The sequence below is a fragment of the Populus alba genome, chromosome 13, assembly GCF_005239225.2.
Source record: "Populus alba chromosome 13, ASM523922v2, whole genome shotgun sequence".
Taxonomy (NCBI): Eukaryota; Viridiplantae; Streptophyta; class Magnoliopsida; order Malpighiales; family Salicaceae; genus Populus; species Populus alba.
Genome location: NC_133296.1, coordinates 12,173,346 through 12,194,127, shown reverse-complemented (window position 1 = coordinate 12,194,127; position 20,782 = coordinate 12,173,346). Strand labels below are relative to the sequence as shown.

Sequence of the window (20,782 nt, the reverse complement as noted above, 5' to 3'; positions counted from 1 at the left end):
AAAGTGGTGCATATAGTAAACTCATTAAAACAAATTTAATAAAAAAAAATACGATGGACACTTATATATGATGACAACTTTTGTTATAACAATATGATCACAAATTTATCAGAATGTTTTAATAATATCTTGAAATATGTTCATATATTGCTCATTACTATTCTAATTTAGTTGACCTTTTATAGCTTAAATAAAAAATTTAATTCATTGAATATTTAACTCATAATATTTCATATCTAGTGGTATATTATGGCCTCTAGAAGTACTTCATAAAATTATAGTAGCTTCAAGTAAATCAAATATATATATATATATATATATATATATATAAATTTATTTAACCATAAAATAATTATTTTTTTAGTTAACACCCCTTCAATCTAGGCAGTCAAAAAGAGATTCGATGAACAATCAATATACAATAAGAAAGTTGCATGTGTGGTTAATGTTTTCAAGAATTATTTTCACGTTTTATTGGATGTTATACTACATGTCATGTTAATTTTGCATGATTTATAAGCCATTTCTATAATATTTACATCTCTCAAAATACATATACTCATTAGTTTCATCTCTTACTTAACCAACTATTATGACATGAATATATTATGCTTACTATAAAAGAAAATCTAATGAGATAGAGATGTAGAAAGGATCAAAGGAAATCAACGTATTTATATAATAAAATTGATGTAAGAGAGAGGCATAAACAAAATAAATATAGTATATATAGTGATATTTGGCATAATAGAAAAACTTTTAGGAGTATACAAACATTTGTTATTGTTTTATATTAATGTTATTTGCTATTATTTAATATTATATTATTGGAATATTAACAACTTGTTATTTGACAAATATATCAGATAGGTATGCATTGATACATGGTATGTATGAGAGGTAAAGTTACAGGTTCACCACCAAAGGGACTATGAAGAGAGTAATTTTGTCACATGTCCCATAAATAGTTTGATTTTATGCTTGCAAAACCAACACTAATCCACAAATATATAGATCAAACATGTAGGTTTACTTACGATTACTATATTAAACCATATCCATATTCAAGCATGCTCACAATCATACTAAAATTTATTTAAAACCAATGGAGAGTAAGAATGTGTTAAATCGATGAAAACATGCTCGCGGGGCTTGCTTTAAGCCATAAATGGCCTTTTTTAGACAAAGAATATGGTATGGGTAAGAAGCATCAATATATCTTGGTGGTTGTTCCATATAAACCTCTATTCATAGGAGACCATGTAAGAAGGCATTTTTAACGCCAAGTTGATGTATGATCCAGCCACGAAAGACTGAGATAGATAGGACAAGTCTGACTGTTGATGCGCGAATAACTAGGCTAAAGGTATCAATAAAGTTAAAGCCATAAAGTTGTGTATAGCCTTTAACAAGGAGAGCTTTGAGCTTATCAATAGTTCCATTTGGATGATATTTAGTACGAAAGACCTATTCTGAGCCAACAACATTTTTGGCAGATGGTCTTGGAATTAAATTCCATGTTTGATTGAGTTTAAGAGCATGAATTTTATCACTCATTGTAGTGAGCCATTTTGGAGTCTTGACAGCACTTTTGAATCCTTTTGGTTTCTTCATTACAAAAAGAGAATATAGTAAAAGAGAGGATGAAACTTGAAAAATATAATTGGAATGTTTGGACTTACAGATACCAACGTTGCCACGAGTTATCATAGAATGGGAATTCTAAGTTGGGGAATGCAAAATTGATGGAGGTTATATATTTGATACAACTTCAAGTGATGAATTATTTGGAGAAGACAAAGGTACTGATGACACCAAAGAAGTGTTCAACTTTAAGACTCAATTTCATATGGTGATGATTGAGAACCTGTAGAAGGATTAACATCAGGCAAGGATTATTGTGATATACAGAAATCTTGGAAAGAAATGAAATCTAAAAAAGATGGAAAAGGCTGCATATTAGAAGACAAGGATGGAATATTGTCTCATCAAATCATGCATGCTTGGTGATAAAGACTCGATGTGCTGTAGGATCTAAACACCAAAATCCTTTATAGAAAGCATTGTATCCGAGAAAGATACAAGAAAGACTTCGTGGTTCAAATTTATGTTTAGCATAGTCACGCAAATATGAAAAACACAAGCAACCAAATATGTGAAATATAGCATAAGGAGGAGTCTTACCATATAAAATTTTGAAAGGAGATACTTCATTCTAGATAGGGTTAGGCAAGTGATTTATAATGTATACGGTTGTATTGAAAGCTTTAACCTAAAAATAAAGAGGAGAATTAGCATGAAAATGCATTATGAGACCTATTTCAGTGAGGTGTCTATGTTTCCTTTCTACTTTACCATTTTGAGATGGTGTATAGGGATAAGAAATCTGATGATGAATGTCATATTTAATTAGTTGAGACTTAAAAATGATACTTGTGAATTCACCTTCCCCATCTCTTTGAAATGTTTTTATTTTTACCGAGAATTGATTTTCAACTAAGGTTTGAAATCATATGAAGGTGTGATAAAATTCAGCTTTATGCTTCAATAGATAAAACTAAGTGAAGCACGAGTGATCATCGATAAAATTTACATATATCGATATCCTGAGATTGAAGTTATGGGTGTTAGTCCCCATAAGTCACAATGTATGAGACCTAAGATATTGTGTGAGCGACTATCACCGGCTTGAAATGGAAGTTTATGGCTTTTAGCCTTTTGACAACTAACACATAAAAATGGATTGGGCAATATAGAGGTGAGAGATACAAAAAAAAATCCTTTTTATTAAGTATAGAAATTATTTTAGAGGATACATGGACTAAACGAGCATGCCAAATATCAAAGGAATGATAGAGGTTTTGTTTGGTAATAATAAAAGAAAGGGTATGGTTTCCACATTTCAATACATAGAAGCCATCTACTCGATCACCACTTGCCACTACCTTTTGAGTTTGAAGATTCTGTATGATAAAATGATTGTCAGTAAAGGAAACAGATAAAGAAAAATCACTTGTAAGCTTACTGAAAAATAACAAATTTTTGGTTATTTATGGAACAATAAGAACATCATTTAATGTGAGAGAAAGAGTGGGGGAGCATAAACCCATGTAAGTAATAGGTATAGATGATCCATTTCCAACAATAACTTTTTCCGTACCAATGTAAGGTTTCACCTTGTCAATTTGAGACATATCTGAAATCATATGTGTCAATGCTCTTGTATCAATATATCAGTCAATAGTGTCATTGCTAATTGTGCAATTTGTAAGTGCTTCCACAACATGCGCATCATGTTTAGTGTATCTGTGTTTGCAGTTCGTGGCATAGTGCCCTTCTTCATGACATATTTGACAACGAGGGGGACGATTATACTATTGTTTGCTATAATTTCCTCCTTTGAATTGGCCTCCCTTATATTTCTATTGATAATTATTAGGCTTTGCATTTCGGTTGAAAGAGGAGACATTAGCAACATAAGTAGAGACACTTGCATTGTTTTAATAGTCTTGAAAAAAAGATCAAAGCTTCCAGCCTTAGGGACAACATCATTGAAACTTGGAATTAGAGTTAAAGAGAGTTGAGCAATGGAGAAGGTGGAGAATTCATGGCCTAGACCACATAAATACCAGTGAACTTCATTAGAGTCTTCAACTAGACATCTCATTGCCGATAGTTGGTCACAATGAGAATTGAATGCCCGAGAGTATTCTGCAACACTGCAAGAGCCGCGCTTCATGAGATGAAGTTCATCCTTGATTTGAAGCTCACAAGCCTTGAACTTATGGTTGAAAGCAGTTTCAAGGGCAATCAAACATCTTTTGATGTTGTAAGTCTAATAACCACAGAGAATGCTTCCTCCGTAAGAAAGGAAAGAAAAAACTCATAATATTCAATCTAAAAGTCTAAAAAACTCGTGTTCATATATAATATTTAACATGCTTCAAAACAAAAAAGAAATATTCGACTTCACATCAGATTTCCGAAATAAACCAATTATATATATATATATATATATAAACTGATAATATCATTCACTGCTTACCTGATAGAGTTTCAACTTTTTGTGAACAATTATTTTATATGCAGAGACTCTTCCTTAGTGCAATGGTTATAATTTTGCACTTAAAATTGCAATACAGGGAGGATATTATATAATATAAAAATGTTTATGTCAAGAAAAAAGAGTGTTGGGATGTCAACAAATACGTGATTGTTTACCATTTCTTTTCCCTGTTAAAACTCAAAATCTTAACACAAACATTTAAAATAACACTTAAACTTTCATCTTGGAATCCTTTTCAGGATTGTTATTTGGTAATTAGATGACAATATTGTTAGATCTTCTTTTTTTTTCTTCTTCTCTCTTAAAATAACATTTTGGATCTTAAAGTATTTTTAAAAAATATAATAATAGTTATTTTTTAAAATATTGTTTTTACTCGAAAACATGTTAAAATAATATTTTTTATTTAAAAATAATTATTTTTAACATTAATATATTAAAATGATATAAAAAATTTATAAAATTTATAAAAAAAAATATTTAAAATGTAATTCAAAACTGTACCTAATATTTTCTAACTAGCAAAGATGACAAAGTACATATATATGGTTACGAAACTCATAGGTTGCTTCTTCTTTTTTTAGGGCAAGGATGCACGTTGCAAATGTGGTGGTTGGATGCTCCAGTTTAAAAATTTAAAATCTGACTTGTCACCTAAAAGTACCAAAGTAAAATGGTTTTTTTACTTCTTTCTAACCTTTTTTTTTATGTTGTTTTTAATCTCTTGCTTGCATCTAAGAGCAAAGGGAAGATTCTTGTAAGAAGGTACACATTTTTAAAGAATCTTTCATCTAGAATCTTCCTAAAGTTTTGGAGATACTTTATTCATGATTTTTTTAAAAAATTTACTTTTAGAAAGAGAGAAACGTTGTTAACAAAATTGATTTCAAAGCTATGTTTATGTACTTCGAATATTCTAAAGGATAAAATTTGATTTTCAATTAAATTTATATATATATATATATATATATATATATAGATCTTACTTGAACATGCAATACCCTTTTCTAATTAAGTACGTATTTTTTTTGGATAAAAAAATAAAAACATTTACACTCACTTATTTTACACTCTAATTAATTACTTTTTTTTGTGGACATAAATTTCATCTTTAAAATTTAATTATCATAACCGAAAATATTTTTTTTAGATAAAAAACTTTATTTTTTTAATTAATTAGAAATATTAATAAAGATATCGAGAAAATAAGCACTTGGTTTATTAAATTCTAAAGATTTATTTCTCTAAACTTGACATTTATTCGAGAGAAAATTATAATTTAACACCTTTAGGTAAGATTTTAATTATTAGATTGTGTTATTGCTGGTTTCTAGGAATGCACCAATTTCATCAATCTTAACTCAACCTATGTTCTAAGATAAATTTAAAACATTCTTTAGCATCTATCAAATTCGGTTATATATATATATACTTGGATCTGGTCATTGGTTAAGTATATTGGATTAAAATGATATTATTTTAATTTTTTTAAAAGAGTTGAAAAAATGTTTTTATAAAAAATAAAAAAATTAAATTAAATTTTAATTTGATCAATAAAATTATAAGTTGATTACTGGAGTTTAACTAAGTGACTTAATTTTTTTTTAAAATCCAATTTAGACTAAATCTCACATTAACCGAATCTTGAATAGCTTGTGCGGACAGACCAAGTTAAATAACAATTGAATCTAGGTTACCAATAAAATAAAATAAAAAACAAATGGAACCAATTCAGTCGTGTGGACAACTGTTTAACTATTATTTTTTATATACAAAAAAGAAAAATAAAAAAAACCCAGAAAAACAGGTGAACCGAAGCAAGTCTGAAAAGGATTTTATAACCCTAACTCTGCTTGCAAGTTGCAAGATGAACACGGCAAGACAGATAAAAAAATAGAGAGAGACAGGTAAACTTAAGCTGTCACTTTTCACCCTAAATTTATTACTCTACCTAATCACCTTTTTAATCCACCTAACCCCAACTCGATCTTAATTTGGTCTTAATCCATGATCATCACTGTAATAATAATATGGACCCCCACACAGAAACCGATAAAACACGTTGCCAGTGGAAAATCCAAGACTGACTTATCAAAATCTTGACTTGTATCAAACGTTGTCGTTTTCTCCACGTCAGACCATCAAATCAGAAATCAATTTTTCCTCGTGGCCCGTTAACCGGCTATTACCAGTCTCGTTTCTTACGGGAAAAAACGTTTGAGGCCTCTCTCTCTCTCTCTCTCTAACTATAAATATCAGCTCTTGCAACAATGTTCTCTTTTTCTCTCTTTCAACACTCTCTCTCTGCTGTGTCTTTGCCTTTTCTTTCTCTCTTGACCGACCATTAGCCGGCGAAATCGCCGTCACCGGAGGGATTCATTATCCGTCATTTGCTCTTCGCAAAGGTTTTCTTAATCTTCTTTGTTTGGCTCTCTCCTTTTCTGTGTGGATGTTAAAAAGAAGCATTTCTTTAAAGGCTTTTAGATCTGGGTTTTGCGTCTCAATTTTGTTGCTTTCTTTGTTGAAACTCACAATCTTGACCTTTTGTTTTACATTTTTTCCATAAAGTGTTCTTTGTATTCGTTTGAGTAGTAAACAAAAAAGTCTCCGTCTTGTGTTATTTTGATATTTTTGCGGATCTTGATGTACTGTTGTTGGCTCTCAAGTTTTATTTTTTGGTTTTTAATGGTAAATGTAATTGAAATTTAAGTGTAATCTTTTTGTGTAAAACTACAAAAATGGTATTTCTGTTTTTCATTTTTTAAGTTGTAAAGCTTGTTAATTTGCCCTGATACTCTGTTCTTGAATGGTTTTGTTTTCATTTTTTTAGTTAATTAAAAATGGCGTTTTTTTTTTCGTTCATTGTTTTAAATCCCATGAAGTTAGGTGGTAGATAAGAGAACTGGTTGAGTTTTACAAGTCCGAATTTTCTTCTTGTTGTTGTTAGCACATTCAACGTATATAAAGCTATAGTACCCGATAAGTTTTAGTTAGTGGTAAAATGACGGAGTATATTTTAATGGATAAGAGGTTAATAATTTTGCTTATAAATAGTGTTTATAGCACGTTACAGTTTCTATTTTGAGCTTTCCAAATTTCTATTTCTGGTTCTCACTTTCATGTTGATGATATTTGTGTGTGTTAGATAATTTGTTTGTTTTTCTGACCGTTGAATGTCTGTGGTCTAAAGCTGTGATTCTTGTTTTGCATTTGGTGATAGAAACAAAGCATTCTCTGTAGTATTCAAGGATTGAGAGAGAAAAACAAATGGATGGGACTAAAGAGATGGGGGGGCTTAGGAACGTGAGCTCAGTGTGTTCAATATCCGAAATGGATGATTTTGATCTCTCTCGCCTCCTTGACAAGCCAAAGTTGAACATAGAGAGGCAGAGATCGTTTGATGAGAGGTCTCTAAGCGAGCTCTCGATCGGGCTTGCAAGAGGAATTGATACCTTTGAGACCACATATTCACCTGGTGGAAGGTCAGGGTTTAACACGCCAGCCTCATCAACTCGCAACTCGTTTGAACCTCACCCCATGGTGGCTGATGCGTGGGAGGCTCTACGGAAGTCTTTAGTTTACTTCAGAGGCCAACCGGTTGGTACTATAGCAGCATATGACCATGCCTCAGAGGAGGTCTTAAACTATGACCAGGTAAATATTTTTTTTAACCAAATGTGGAATCCTCTTTGCGGTATTGCTAGTTTTCTGTGTGATTAATGGAACATCAGGCATTGGGATGTTTCTTCTTGGTTTGATTTGTGTCCAATGGTTGACATGTTACGAGATTTAATATGGCGCTGATTTCTTGATCACATGGTCAGTTAAGCCCTAACAAAGATTATACTTCTCTAAAAGAGTTGAAAATCAAGTTTGAGAACCTTAACCCATAGTTAACCTGCAACTAAGAACTAGAGGTATTAGAATTCGTGAATTGATGCTATAATGTTAGTTATATCTTGATAAGTTAGGTTTTCTTGGCACCATTTGAGAACATAGTGCAAGCCGTGTTCCCAAAATTTTATTTTATTTTTTTGCTAAAAATTAATTTTTTTTGTGTTTTGCATCGTTTAATGCGCTGATCTCAAAAATAATTTTTAAAAAATGAAAAAACATCATTTTGATGCATTTCAGCACGAAAAGCACTTTGAAAAGCAACCGCAACCACGCTCCCAAACATGCCTTTGTCACAGCAAAGAACACGTTTGCTTCAAACACCATAATATTATTAATCTGAAGCTATTGAAATTTGCTACAAGGAAAACATTATATAGTCCTAAAATAATTAACCCTAATGGATCCATATTGGGTTGCAAACCATTAGGCTTTGAGATAACACAAGCATAATGCCTAAACAGACCTAGAACACTTAATTTGGGCCAAAACAAGCCCAACTGAATTTAAAAACCTAAATTAAAATATTATGGTTCAAATAATACTTAAAACAACATAAAACCATATAAAATATTTAGAATAATACAAGGAAAAAATCAGCCCTCAAAACTATCCCTGGCTTGATTAATTTTCTTGTGTAGTCGGGTTTGACTTGCATAGGAATAATGTGTGCTTGCTGACCCTGTTAAGCCTCTTTCCATGTTTGGAACATGCTGCCTTGAATGCTTGATTTTCTTTTTTTGTTTGGTTGAATTGATGCTATCAAAAATAGGGAAGAGAGTTGCTAAACTCTTCTATTTTAAAAGCCTTCCATAATCTCCTTTAAAGTAAGGAAATCCTCCAAGAGAAAGGAAAGAAAGCAACAATGAAAGTCCTCCAAATATAGCTGCCTCTTGTTCTCCTTGTAAGGAAAGGAATCCTTGCTTATAATGGACAAATGAATAGGGGAACTTACTCTCACATGCTGCCACCCCTTGTTTTCCATGTTAGATATGGAATCTTTGTCCAATATGGAAACACAATAATCCCTCTCCAATTCAGTCTTGTACTTGCCAATCATGAACTCAAATTCAGCTAGGATTTTCGACAAATCCTTGTAGGAAAAGGACCCCAACACCCTAATTAATCCTAGTCACTTTTAGACTCCATGTAGCCCATGCACATCTACAAAGTCCAAATCAGATCTGGCCGAAACCAACTCCTCCATAATTGGGCCGAACCCATCAACAACAACAAATCCAATCTGGCTGAACACATCCCAAAGTGAAAACCCAACATGGCTAAATGTAATACAAGCTAAAACCCAAGGAAAAACCCCCACTTGGTTGAATTGTCTTCCCCTCAAACCCAAGCTCCCAACCGAACCCCCATCATGAGTAACAAAAGGCGGAACCGTATCATAACAGATTGTTTTTGTATGGTGTTATTGTATCTTGTTAATTGTCTGCATCAAAAAGGAAGAAGGATCTTTAATTACCAAGCTGCAATAAGCATAAATAACTGTTTTTAGCTGATGGTGATGGATCCCCTTCGGGGTTGGGAATCATTGATATTGAGGATGTCATGAAATTGTAAATTGTGTTCAATGATAGGGAAATGATCAATTTTTATTTGCTCTGTATGTCAACCAAAGAAGAGACTCATTAAACACATGAGCTAATAATATTTGAAGAATGCACTAAGCGGAAGTATGGAATAAAGTCAGGCAGGAGTTTGATTGTTGGATAAATTGAAAATTAAATCTACTGATAAGAGCCATTAATTTTTTGTAGGTGATGTATTTGAAATTTCATAAAGCCCTTGCTTTTGACTTTCAAGTAGGAGGTAGTTGCAAATGAGATCATATGCATTTGTCAGGGAATCTGAATGTAGTATCATTTATCTGATTTTTCAAGGTCTTCTGTTCAGGTTTTTGTACGAGATTTTGTACCCAGTGCCCTAGCTTTTCTGATGAATGGTGAGCCTGACATAGTCAAGCACTTCCTGTTGAAGACACTGTATCTCCAAGGGTGGGAAAAGAGAATAGATCGATTCAAACTTGGTGAAGGGGCAATGCCAGCCAGCTTTAAAGTTCTCCATGATCCTATTCGGAAAACAGACTCTCTTGTTGCAGATTTTGGTGAGAGTGCTATTGGAAGAGTTGCTCCAGTTGACTCTGGTTTCTGGTGGATCATTCTTCTTCGAGCATATACGAAGTCTACTGGAGATTCATCCCTGGCAGAGAGACCAGAGTGTCAGAAGGGAATAAAGCTCATTTTGACGCTCTGCTTGTCAGAGGGGTTTGATACTTTCCCTACCCTTCTCTGTGCCGATGGATGCTCCATGATTGATCGCAGAATGGTAAGCTGTTCTCGTGTCTCACTCTCCCTCTCTCTCCATGTGTATGTTTGTGACTATGCTGTGGTTAATTTTAATATTTATGCCTCACAAAATGCTTTTAAAGATCTAGTGATTTGATTTCTTCTGAAAGAATGGTGGAGATTCTAGTTAACTCATTCTTGTAACTGTAATCATTAGGCCAAGCAGCCATTACTTGACATAATTTCTCTTCTAACTAGTGAACACCACCAAAAAATAGTAGACATCAGGCACAGAACAGATTGATGAAATTGATTCTTGGGGTTCACAACATCTTTGTTTTAGCTATCATTTACATGTTTGTATCCCTCCCCTTTCTTTAAACAGGAGGGGAATTATGGCAAACTGCAAATGATTAGCATAAAAGGATATAAGCATAACCAAAAATTAACACACTGCAAATGCATTCATATGGAGCATGTGCGAAATTTAAACACCCTGTTACATACATTGAGCCTCTTTTTATGTCAGTTAAATGCCAATGGAGCTTGCTTAGCTTGGTGTTGAGTAAGCACCTGCAGCCTGGGCAGTTGCAAGTCTAACTTTCCTGTTTTGTTTGATGTGAAGTGCTGCATGCAATCGTGTAAAGTTGAATCTTTATTTATCATGTAGCCTGCTTATCATATCACAATATTCAATTTCTTAGTAAATTAAAGTCCTTTGCAGTTAAGAAGTACTTCGGAATCAACTCCTTGTTTCCTTCTTGCTCTGCTTTAATGCAACAGATAATGCCATCCTTCTGTGTTTTCTCTTAATAGACAAATGCAGTCAAATAAACAAACATGGAGTAATGTCAAAACTAATTATGAAAAATTAAAGGAAGAAATTAAAACTGTGTGAAAGCCAGAACTTGGGGATTAGTTTTTCTCATTGAGCATTGGCATGCTTCTTCTACTATTTCCAGGGATTGAATACCATTCTGCTTCAATCACCGGCATCTAGTCATTATGACAAAATGTTACTTTGACCTAACAGTAATTCACATAGAGGCCAAATTATCATAATCAAGTCTCCCTTTCACCCTCAACCACACTTGTGTATGCACACGTAAACTAAATGCATAGTGTGCTATAATTTTTCTTGCAGGTTCTGTTTAGCATTACAAAAAGTGTTTGATGTGAGATATATCTTCATTTCAAATGTTAGGCATCAGTTCACTCATCACCTCCTAGGGTTTTGTTAAGTTCAACCTTGTTACATGTTCTAACTGGATGGATTTATTTGCAGGGTATCTATGGTTATCCTATTGAGATTCAAGCGCTTTTTTTCATGGCGTTGAGATCTGCTAGCTCAATGTTGAAACATGATCAAGAAGGAAAAGAATTTATTGAGAGAATTGTGAAACGTTTGCATGCCTTGAGCTATCACATGCGGAGTTACTTCTGGCTTGACTTTCAACAGCTGAATGACATATACAGATATAAGACTGAGGAGTATTCTCACACTGCTGTAAATAAGTTCAACGTTATTCCCGATTCAATCCCAGATTGGGTATTTGATTTCATGCCAATTCGTGGAGGCTACTTTATTGGCAATGTTAGTCCTGCAAGGATGGATTTCAGATGGTTTGCTTTAGGTAATTGCATTGCCATTCTGTCTTCTCTTGCAACCCATGAACAAGCAATGGCTATCATGGATCTCATTGAAGCTCGCTGGGAGGAGCTGGTAGGAGAAATGCCTCTGAAAATAGCCTATCCTGCGATAGAAAGTCATGAATGGCGAATTGTAACTGGTTGTGATCCTAAGAATACCAGATGGAGCTATCATAATGGAGGATCATGGCCAGGTTTGTTCCTCGTTCTGTCTGTTTAATTGGTTACTTTCTCTTGTGACTAAAAGAGATTAACTAATAAATATGCCCTTCCATGAGGATAGTCTTCCTGCCACACTTCATTAGGTTCATTGATTACTTTTTGGAGTTACAAGGCTGAATCTGAAACCATAGAATTGTATTTTAAATTGAGAAGCTAGTAAACAGAAAACACCAATCATATGGTCTAGATTTTAAATTTAGCTTTCATTATCCCCTTTCAATTATTATTGTTCAACTTAGTTATAGCCAAGATCTTATGCACGCAGAGATTTTGTTCAGGAGTGGGAGCTGGAAACTAATATGAGATGCTGGAATGGTATTTAGGTGGACCCAGATTTATCTTCTTTCAGCGATCCTCAAATTGCTCTAATTTGTGGATCCATGAATTTCATTAGAGATGCTTTTTGAATATTCATAACATGACTAGCTTGCATGCATAAATGGTAAATTATCGAGAAGCACTGGCTGCATTATCATGCACTGGTAGTTTGTTTATTCTTTCTTTTTTTATCCATGCAACATAGAGCGGTCTCCAGAATAGTAGGATTTGGGCAGTGCCTAGTTAATGGAATGCATTGGTCGTGTTAGATAAATTTAGATATATTCGCAAGTTCATATAAGTGAATTCAATAAACCAATTTCTAACTGTAGGATGAGCTGCTCACTCATTCACTGTTCTGATTTGGACACAAGTGTAATGTAGCTTAAACGGCACTGCTCGATCTGTTGCCTTATCAAGTTTCATGAGCTAAAAGATCATGTCTCCATCTCTTCCTTTTCTAATACTGAATTGTTGACACTTAAGAATTTTAGCAGTTTCAATTTCTTTAGTCTGTTATTTCTGTTTCTCTGAACCTACTTTTGAAGTCTTTCACACAATATGTAGTGGATGGATATTTTTTTTTGTATTTTCACAACATGTGTTATCCTCTGGCATCATGTTTTTTTTTTATCTCCTTTCCCTTCTGTTACATGAAATGCAGTGCTTTTATGGTTGCTGACTGCTGCATGCATCAAAACGGGACGACCCCAAATTGCAAGAAAAGCGATTGATCTTGCTGAGACCCGTCTTCTGAAAGACAGCTGGCCAGAATATTATGATGGGAAACTTGGCAGATATGTTGGTAAACAGGCAAGGAAATACCAGACATGGTCAATTGCTGGATACTTGGTGGCAAAGATGATGCTGGAGGACCCTTCACACTTGGGGATGATTTCTTTGGAAGAGGACAGGCAAATGAAGCCTGTGCTCAGGAGATCATCTTCTTGGACTTGCTAGGGGGGGCATGATATAGAAAAAGAAAAGAAAAGAAAAAAAAAATAGGGAAAGAACACGGAAGGTGAGAAATGCGGGGTTCATTACAGCACCATTCTTTGGCGTTTGTCCTCGAAGGTTTGATTGAACTTTGGGTTTTGTGTACAATAGTTTCTGCAAAGACCATGCCCTGCTTTTCAAATAAGAGATGCATTTTGCTGTGTTGCAAAAGTTTTTGAATGGCATCTTCGAAATGCCGTAATTGGTTCATATTAGCTTTTGACACCAGCAATGGAACAAGATTTGTGTTAATTGCTGATCAAGGACTGGAAAAAGTTCCATGAAATACAGACTTTTGGATTCAAATTTGATGCATCCTTATTGTGCAAAACAGCTTCTTCTTGTTTTAACATTTTATAGTTATTGATCTGCCTTTAAAAAAAAAAAAAACATTTTAGAGCAATTTTGATGTCTTCCCAGATGAAAACAACAATAATTATAATGCTGTTAATAATAACCAAGCATTTCTCGGCAACCTGCCAAATTTTCTCGCAGAGACAATTTGGGGACCGTGTCTTTCTTTTGATCCCTTTCTTTTGTTCTTGAAAAGGAATAATAAAGTTTTATGTTGTGGCCATAAGAGGACATGATACGAAGGAAGAAAATGCCATCTACTGATGGACCCCAAACAATAAAATTGTGAAACAATGCTGGAGAATAGGAAATCAGTGTTGATTAAAAAAAAAAAAAAAAGTCCCATGTTTATATTGTTTTTGTATCATTTAAAGTTAGGATAGGATGATTGATTGATTTTCTGGATTGAAATTTCTTATATTCCACAATATTTTATTATTTTTACTTCAAAACTTAAGTTTCTTGGTGAAGGACCCAGTGTAGTTGGAGAATTTTTCATGGATTGGATTCACTTGAAATTGCTTTTTCCTTTTCCTTTCTATGCCTGCAACTCCAATGGTCCTCCAGTGATCTTGAATGGGCCAAGAACAAGAACAAAACTTGTGCCATGTCCACGTGAAACATTCTCCCAAGTCTTCATCAAGGATTCCTCCCCCTCCTCTCCTCCACTATCTTACAGAAAATGAAGAATTTCCCAGTCCATTTTGGCTGTGAATCAGAATCCACAGCTCATGCAATTAAAAAAAAAAATCATTTATTTAATTCTTTAAGGTTTTGGTCATGCCCCAATTACCATCCTCGACACAATTTGTCAAAAAATATATATATTAAGAGCCAAAATCTACACCTCGAAACAATGCATCTCCAACAGCATGAAGTATAAAAATAAATTCCGTTGCCGGGAATCGAACCCGGGTCTCCTGGGTGAAAGCCAGATATCCTAACCGCTGGACGACAACGGAATTATTGTGAGATTATGATGGTAAACATTAATATTGAATAGCGTTTACGATGGAGAACTTTCCAGTTAAAACCCGACCACACACACCCTCTTGAAATTAGCTTATTAGTTCAATTGGATTTCAACTATCAGCCATGTTAAAATCAGTGATTGGCACAAAATTATTTGTGTCATTAGTCTTCTAACATCAAAACAGATTTTTTAGGTGTTTGAGAATGTAGTAATAATTATTTTTAAAAATATTATTTTTGATATTAATACATCAAAACGATCAAAAAATTATAAAAAAATTTTAATTTAAAATTAAAATAAATTTAAAATTTGCCAAACGGGGTTAAAGTGTGTAAGATGGTTAAGGAAAGCTGAGCTCCCCTTTTCTCTTTCTTCTCATTTCCTAGATTCATAACATAATTGAAGTTCATGGCCGCACAGAAAGCCATCAAAGAAAGCTATTATCAATATATTTGTGTACCCGAAATGATTGGATACAATAAATGACTTTTTGACAAAGTTTTAAGCGGCAAATGGGAAAGGAGCATTCAACCAATCCGAAAACTTATCATATAATATAATTTCAGTATTTTTGTGTTAATTTAATTTTAATGAATTAAAAGATACGATGAATATAATTGTAAAACCTGATTATCTTTAAATTTTAAAAATAAATAAATCTAAACAAAGACGAGATATAGGAGCATCTTTAGTGGTGGAAAGGATCATTTGCAGACAAAAGCATTGACCTTCTTTTCCAAGCTAATAAGGTCAATTACCGATGCTTAGTATCTCCTCAATTCAAAGCCGGACAACAAAACCTTCTTTTTTATCAAAGGAAAGGCCCAATTACATTAAAATTACTACTTTAATTCTGATTAGTTTATTAAGGTTGAATTGTTTTTTAAAATATTTTTTATTTATAATTATATTAAAATAATATATTTTTTATTTATAAAAATTATTTTTTATCTCAGCATATCAAAATATCTAAAAATATAAATAAAAAAAATAAATTTTCATAAATTTTTATTTGAGTCGCAAGACACTAAAACTTAGCAGGGATTATTTTTTATTCGGTTTGGTTTTTATAAAAAAAAAAAACAAAACCAGTATAAAAAAACCAAACTGGAACTAGTTCAAACCAGTATCAACGGAAAAATTACATTAAAATTACTACTTAATACTAGATCAGTTTATTAATTTTTGAAATATTAATGTTTTTACATCACCACATTAAAATATCTAAATACATAAAAAAAAAATTAATATTTTTATTTGAGCTGCAATTTGAAACGAACACTAAAACTTAGCATTGATCATTTTTTGTTCGGTTCGGTTTAGTTCTTATCAAAAAAAGTACCAAATCAATTTTTTTAAATAAAAAAAAAAACAAACTAGAACTGGTTCAAACCGACAGGTTACAGTTCGGTTCGGTTATTTCAGAACAAAACCCGGTTCAAACGCGGTTTTTTTTTTTGGTTATTTTGAACGAAAACCCAATTCAAAAACCGGTTACGGTTTGGCTCGGTTTTTTTGGTTAGGTTTCAGGTTCAGTTTTTTTGGTTTCAAACTTATAAAACTGAAGCTAAATCGATTGATTTTTTTAAAATTCTAATCGATTTATTTGGTTTTTTTTTCACAATTCGATTTTTACATTTATTTTTATTCTAATTTTCTTGATTTAATTGATTTTTCAGTTTTTTTCAACTAGTAATTAAATATTAACCTTATCATTAACCGGTATAAATTAGTTGGGGATGGCTTAAAAAACCCACAGATATTTTACTGCTTCTCTATATATATATATATATATATATATATATAAAAAGAAAAAGGAGTAGAAAGAGTGTGTGCAAAAAGTGATTTACTTTGCTTTTACAGATTTTGGAGAGAAACTATTGTGAAATGAATTATTAATAAGTCAGTGATGGTTGGGAATTGAAGAGGTAGAAAGAAGGCAGTGGCGAAGTCGCCATCAAGAATCAACCACCGATGGAGAGAGTGATGCATGCATAGTAAATTTGCTGTCTGTGGGCAGCAACACAACTGTCAAACATCATATCATCATATGCTATTTATTCTTCCACATTTTTTAATAGTAAATAGTAAATAGTAAATGCCTCCTCCTAATTGTTTCTTAGCTCAATTTGAGAGCCGCGACCAAGGTTTCCAGTTTTGTTCACCCAGCCGTAACATTCTGATTCTGTTCTGTTCTGTTCTGGTTAAATAGGTTTTTAAAAAAAACTATTAATTTTTTCAATATTAATTATATTTTTTAATTCAAACATGAAATCGAGATAAAATTTAACAGGAAGCTTTGTTTTCTCACTTATGGCTATCTCTCATGTTAAACTTGTAGAATAATTAGGTTAGAAAGACCTTGTGAGATTACAGATTATATTTTTTGTAATTATTTTTTAAAAATTATTTTTTTATGTCATTTTTTAAGTTGATTTTTTTTAATTTTATTATTCAATAATGAATTTATTGTTAATTAAACTTTATAATTAGTTTTGATTAGTTTTATTTAGGATTATTATAGTCTAATAACTTTGATCATTAACATAGAAAGTTAATCTAAATTAACCTAAATCATTCAAAATGTTGTCGTTTTTATTTTTTTTAATCAAGTAATATTTTTTCAAGCGTTTAGATTGTTTTTAAACTCGTTGAGTTGATCATGTCATATCAATTTAATTCTTATTTTTTTTATTTAAAATTTAATTTTAATAATTTATTGTTAGTTTAATTTTTAGATTTAGATTTCAATTATATTTATTAAATTAGTATTATTTTTTAAAAAAAAAATTATAGTGAATGTCTGAGTCAGCTTGCATGTACCTCAACTAATTTTATAGACCATAAAATTAACAATTATATTCAATAACTTTAAAATTCACGAAACTTAAATTAATAATTACAAAAAAAATAAACTCAGAAGTTCACCAATATAAATGCACCTAATATAAAGATTATAAGATTAGTATCCAAAACCACGTAACGATACAAAACCAAAACCTATCATTTCAATTCAAAAAAATGAAACGAAAATCAAAACAGAATCGACAAGCATAACGGCAACAAGTGGAAAAAATAGAAACTCTTGGATGTGATGTGAAGTGGGGACAGCTAGCATATGCCAGCGCTTTAATCCATAACTTTATTATTTAGTATTAAATTAGATTCATAAACCGTGCTATATCATCTGTAAAATATTTTTTTATAGTATAAGAAAAATTAAAAAATATATTAAAAAGTTATATATACATTGAACAAAACATTTTTAAATATTCAAAAGGTTAATATATTGAATGGTATATTTTTTTAAAAAAAATATTAAGACAATAATATATAAATTAAACGTTGACCAACTATTGTTAATTTATGAATTTTATTATTTAGGGTAAAAGAAACAAGAATTATAATAAACCAAATATTCAAAGCACAATTCAATTAAATATATATATATATAAGTAAAAAAATGAGCATATCATATTTATTTTTCAATAATTGATTTAATTTAATTCAAAAAAAATTTTATTTGAGAAATAATAAATTTAATAAATAATGACAAATTAAAAATACTAGTGATAACCCAAGTCATTTTTAAAATTAGCAAAGGATTCTATAGAAAGCAGATAAAAAATTAAAAAGCTCAATCTCTAATTGAATCAAACACTGAGGATAAAACTAAAAAAATACGAGCTTAAAAAAAATAAACCTAGGTGAATCTTCTAAACCTGATTTAATCTCTTAAATTTGCAACCCGTTAAGTCCTACACTTGAACTCAATCAAGAAATTTAATTTAACGTTAAAGGATGAAATAAAAAAAATCAATTTAAAAAATCTTATAAAGTAAAAAAAAAAAAAAAAGTGGCAATAAAAATAGAGGATGAAATTGTAAAAAAATCAATTTTAAAATTCATCTCAAATAAAATAAATAGAAATTAAAAAAATGATAACCGGATCTAACAAATAAAAATTGAAGGAGGAAGTAATTGGAAACAAATTTTCAATTATATTAATTAATTTTAAAAAAATTCAATTGAAAGAATCAAAATCAAATCTAAAAAAAAAACAAATTGAAAGGTTACTTTGAAATTTTAGGAGGCTATGAACAAAAATCAAGGATAAGAGAGATAATAAAAAAGAAAAGCCAAAAGAATTACACTACACACACCGCCTAGAGAGATAGATTTCGTCGTGATGATTTAGAAAACACTATGCTAAAAATATAAATAAACCCATGAAAACAAGCTAAAGAAATTTTAATTTTTAAATTTTAAAGGTAATATGGTTATTTAACTATGCTATGAAAATAAAATTTTGAAAAAAGAACCAAAGCCCAAGTTAAATAGTTTTTTTTTTAAAAAAAACAATTAGATAATTATATTGTGCGAAAAGATATAAGAGGACCGAGATGCCGCTATTAATTTTATAATCACTAATGAACCATGAAAAAATATCATATTATTGTTAATAATTAATTTAGTATTTTTTTCAAGATAAAATAATAATTTTATTGTTCCAATTCATAATAAATTAATATATTTCTACAATACTTTTTTGACATGTTTCAGTTATTTCTGTTAATTAAATAAATTGTTGTTTTATTTTTCTTCCTGATTTTTTTCACTGATCATCACAAAAAGAACATCAGTCCGATTGCAACTTTGCTATGGGGAAGTAAAATCCGGTTGCTTGAACAAGCCCCTCTTCAACTAGACAGAAGCCATGCATAAGCACCAATGGAGCCAAGCCGTCCATCTAATTAATATCTTTATGCTTAAAGTTTACAGAGGACAACTAGTACTAGCTATAGTTACCAGATCGTTTTGTCTTGATGATAATTTTAATACCTGGTCTGGGATCCGGATTTTGACCGGATCACCGGATTGGTTATATCAATTTTTTTTTAAAAAAATCAAAGCGATATCATTTTAGTAAAAAAATAAAAGTTAACGGATTTTTTCTTCAGGTAATACTGGGTTTTTTCTTTCCATGTTTTTTCTTCAACCCGGCCCGGTTCCAGCCCCGGATAGGCTGAGTCAACCCGCGGGGCCGGGTTGCAAAACTATGGTCTAGTTTGCATTATATTGAACCATTGAGTCCATAGTTTTAAGACCAGGCCCGGGTTCCAAGTTTTGATTGGGTCACCAGGTCAGCTAGGTCAAATTTTTGTTTATTAAAAAATCAAAACGACGTCATTTTAGTAAAAAAAAAAAAACAAAAAAAAATCAATGGGTTTGCAACCGAGTCTTGATCGGGTCGTCGGGTCAACCCGCCAAGTCACGCTGGGTTTTTCGTTCCTTTATTTTTTCTTTAACCCGGCCCGATTCTAGCCCCAGATCGGTCGGGTCTCAAATCGACCTGCCAGGCCGGGTTTCAAAACTATAATTGAGTCAAACCACAAGTCATCAAGTTAACTTGTGAGTTATTGGGTTATCTCGGAAGTCATCAGGTCAAATATCTTATTTAAAATGATATTTTTTTACAAAAAAATTCCTTAGAGTTGACTATCAGATCTTACTCGGATTTGATCACGTCGATTAGGTTATGAACCAATCTATCGAGTTATATAAGTTTGATTCAGTTTATTTTTGCATTTTAAAAGTATTTTTTTTTTAAATATGAAAATTTTTTTTTTTTTCTTCACTTCAAATTAAATTTTTCTTAGTATTTTCAGATTGTCTTGATGCGCTATGTTAAAAATAATTTTTTAAAAAATAAAAAAAAAATAATATTTTAATATATTTTCTTATAAAAAAATACTTAAAAAAATAATCACTATCACACTCTCCAAACCCTAAATTAAGCTGGGATCAATAATAACAATGATATCTGCTAGTATCCCTCCTTGCTTAAAAGTGGTGTTGAATTCAAACTTCTTTTGTCCAAGAAAGATTGAAGGAGAACAAAACAAAACAAAATAAAATAAAATAAAATGGCATTGGATTCGAGAAAGATGAACACACGAGAAAAGGGCCATTCACACGCCTACTATAGCTAATTGTAACATGTTTTTT

At 31.6% G+C, this 20,782-nt stretch overlaps 1 protein-coding gene and 1 non-coding gene across 2 annotated transcripts; one reads left to right on the top strand and one right to left on the bottom strand.

Annotated features, from left to right (window-relative positions):
* The first annotated feature begins 6,312 nt into the window (after positions 1–6,312).
* LOC118035437 (probable alkaline/neutral invertase D) lies at positions 6,313–13,777 on the top strand. The gene is made up of 5 exons (XM_035041000.2): positions 6,313–6,471; positions 7,287–7,720; positions 9,869–10,300; positions 11,546–12,104; positions 13,115–13,777. Exons 2-5 carry the CDS (start codon positions 7,334–7,336, stop codon positions 13,408–13,410), a joined length of 1,674 nt encoding a protein of 557 aa, XP_034896891.1. The 5' UTR covers positions 6,313–6,471; positions 7,287–7,333; the 3' UTR covers positions 13,411–13,777.
* A 913-nt stretch (positions 13,778–14,690) lies between these two features.
* TRNAE-UUC (transfer RNA glutamic acid (anticodon UUC)) lies at positions 14,691–14,762 on the bottom strand. The gene has a single exon. It is a non-coding gene; the product is annotated as a tRNA-Glu (tRNA).
* Positions 14,763–20,782: the final 6,020 nt, after the last annotated feature.

Coding starts and splice junctions, on each gene's coding strand:
- LOC118035437 (XM_035041000.2), top strand. CDS start 7,334: ATGGATGGGACTAAAGAGATGGGGGGGCTTAGGAACGTGAGCTCAGTG. Junction 10,301..11,545: donor CCATGATTGATCGCAGAATG/GTAAGCTGTTCT, acceptor ATTTATTTGCAG/GGTATCTATGGTTATCCTAT. Junction 12,105..13,114: donor TAATGGAGGATCATGGCCAG/GTTTGTTCCTCG, acceptor CATGAAATGCAG/TGCTTTTATGGTTGCTGACT.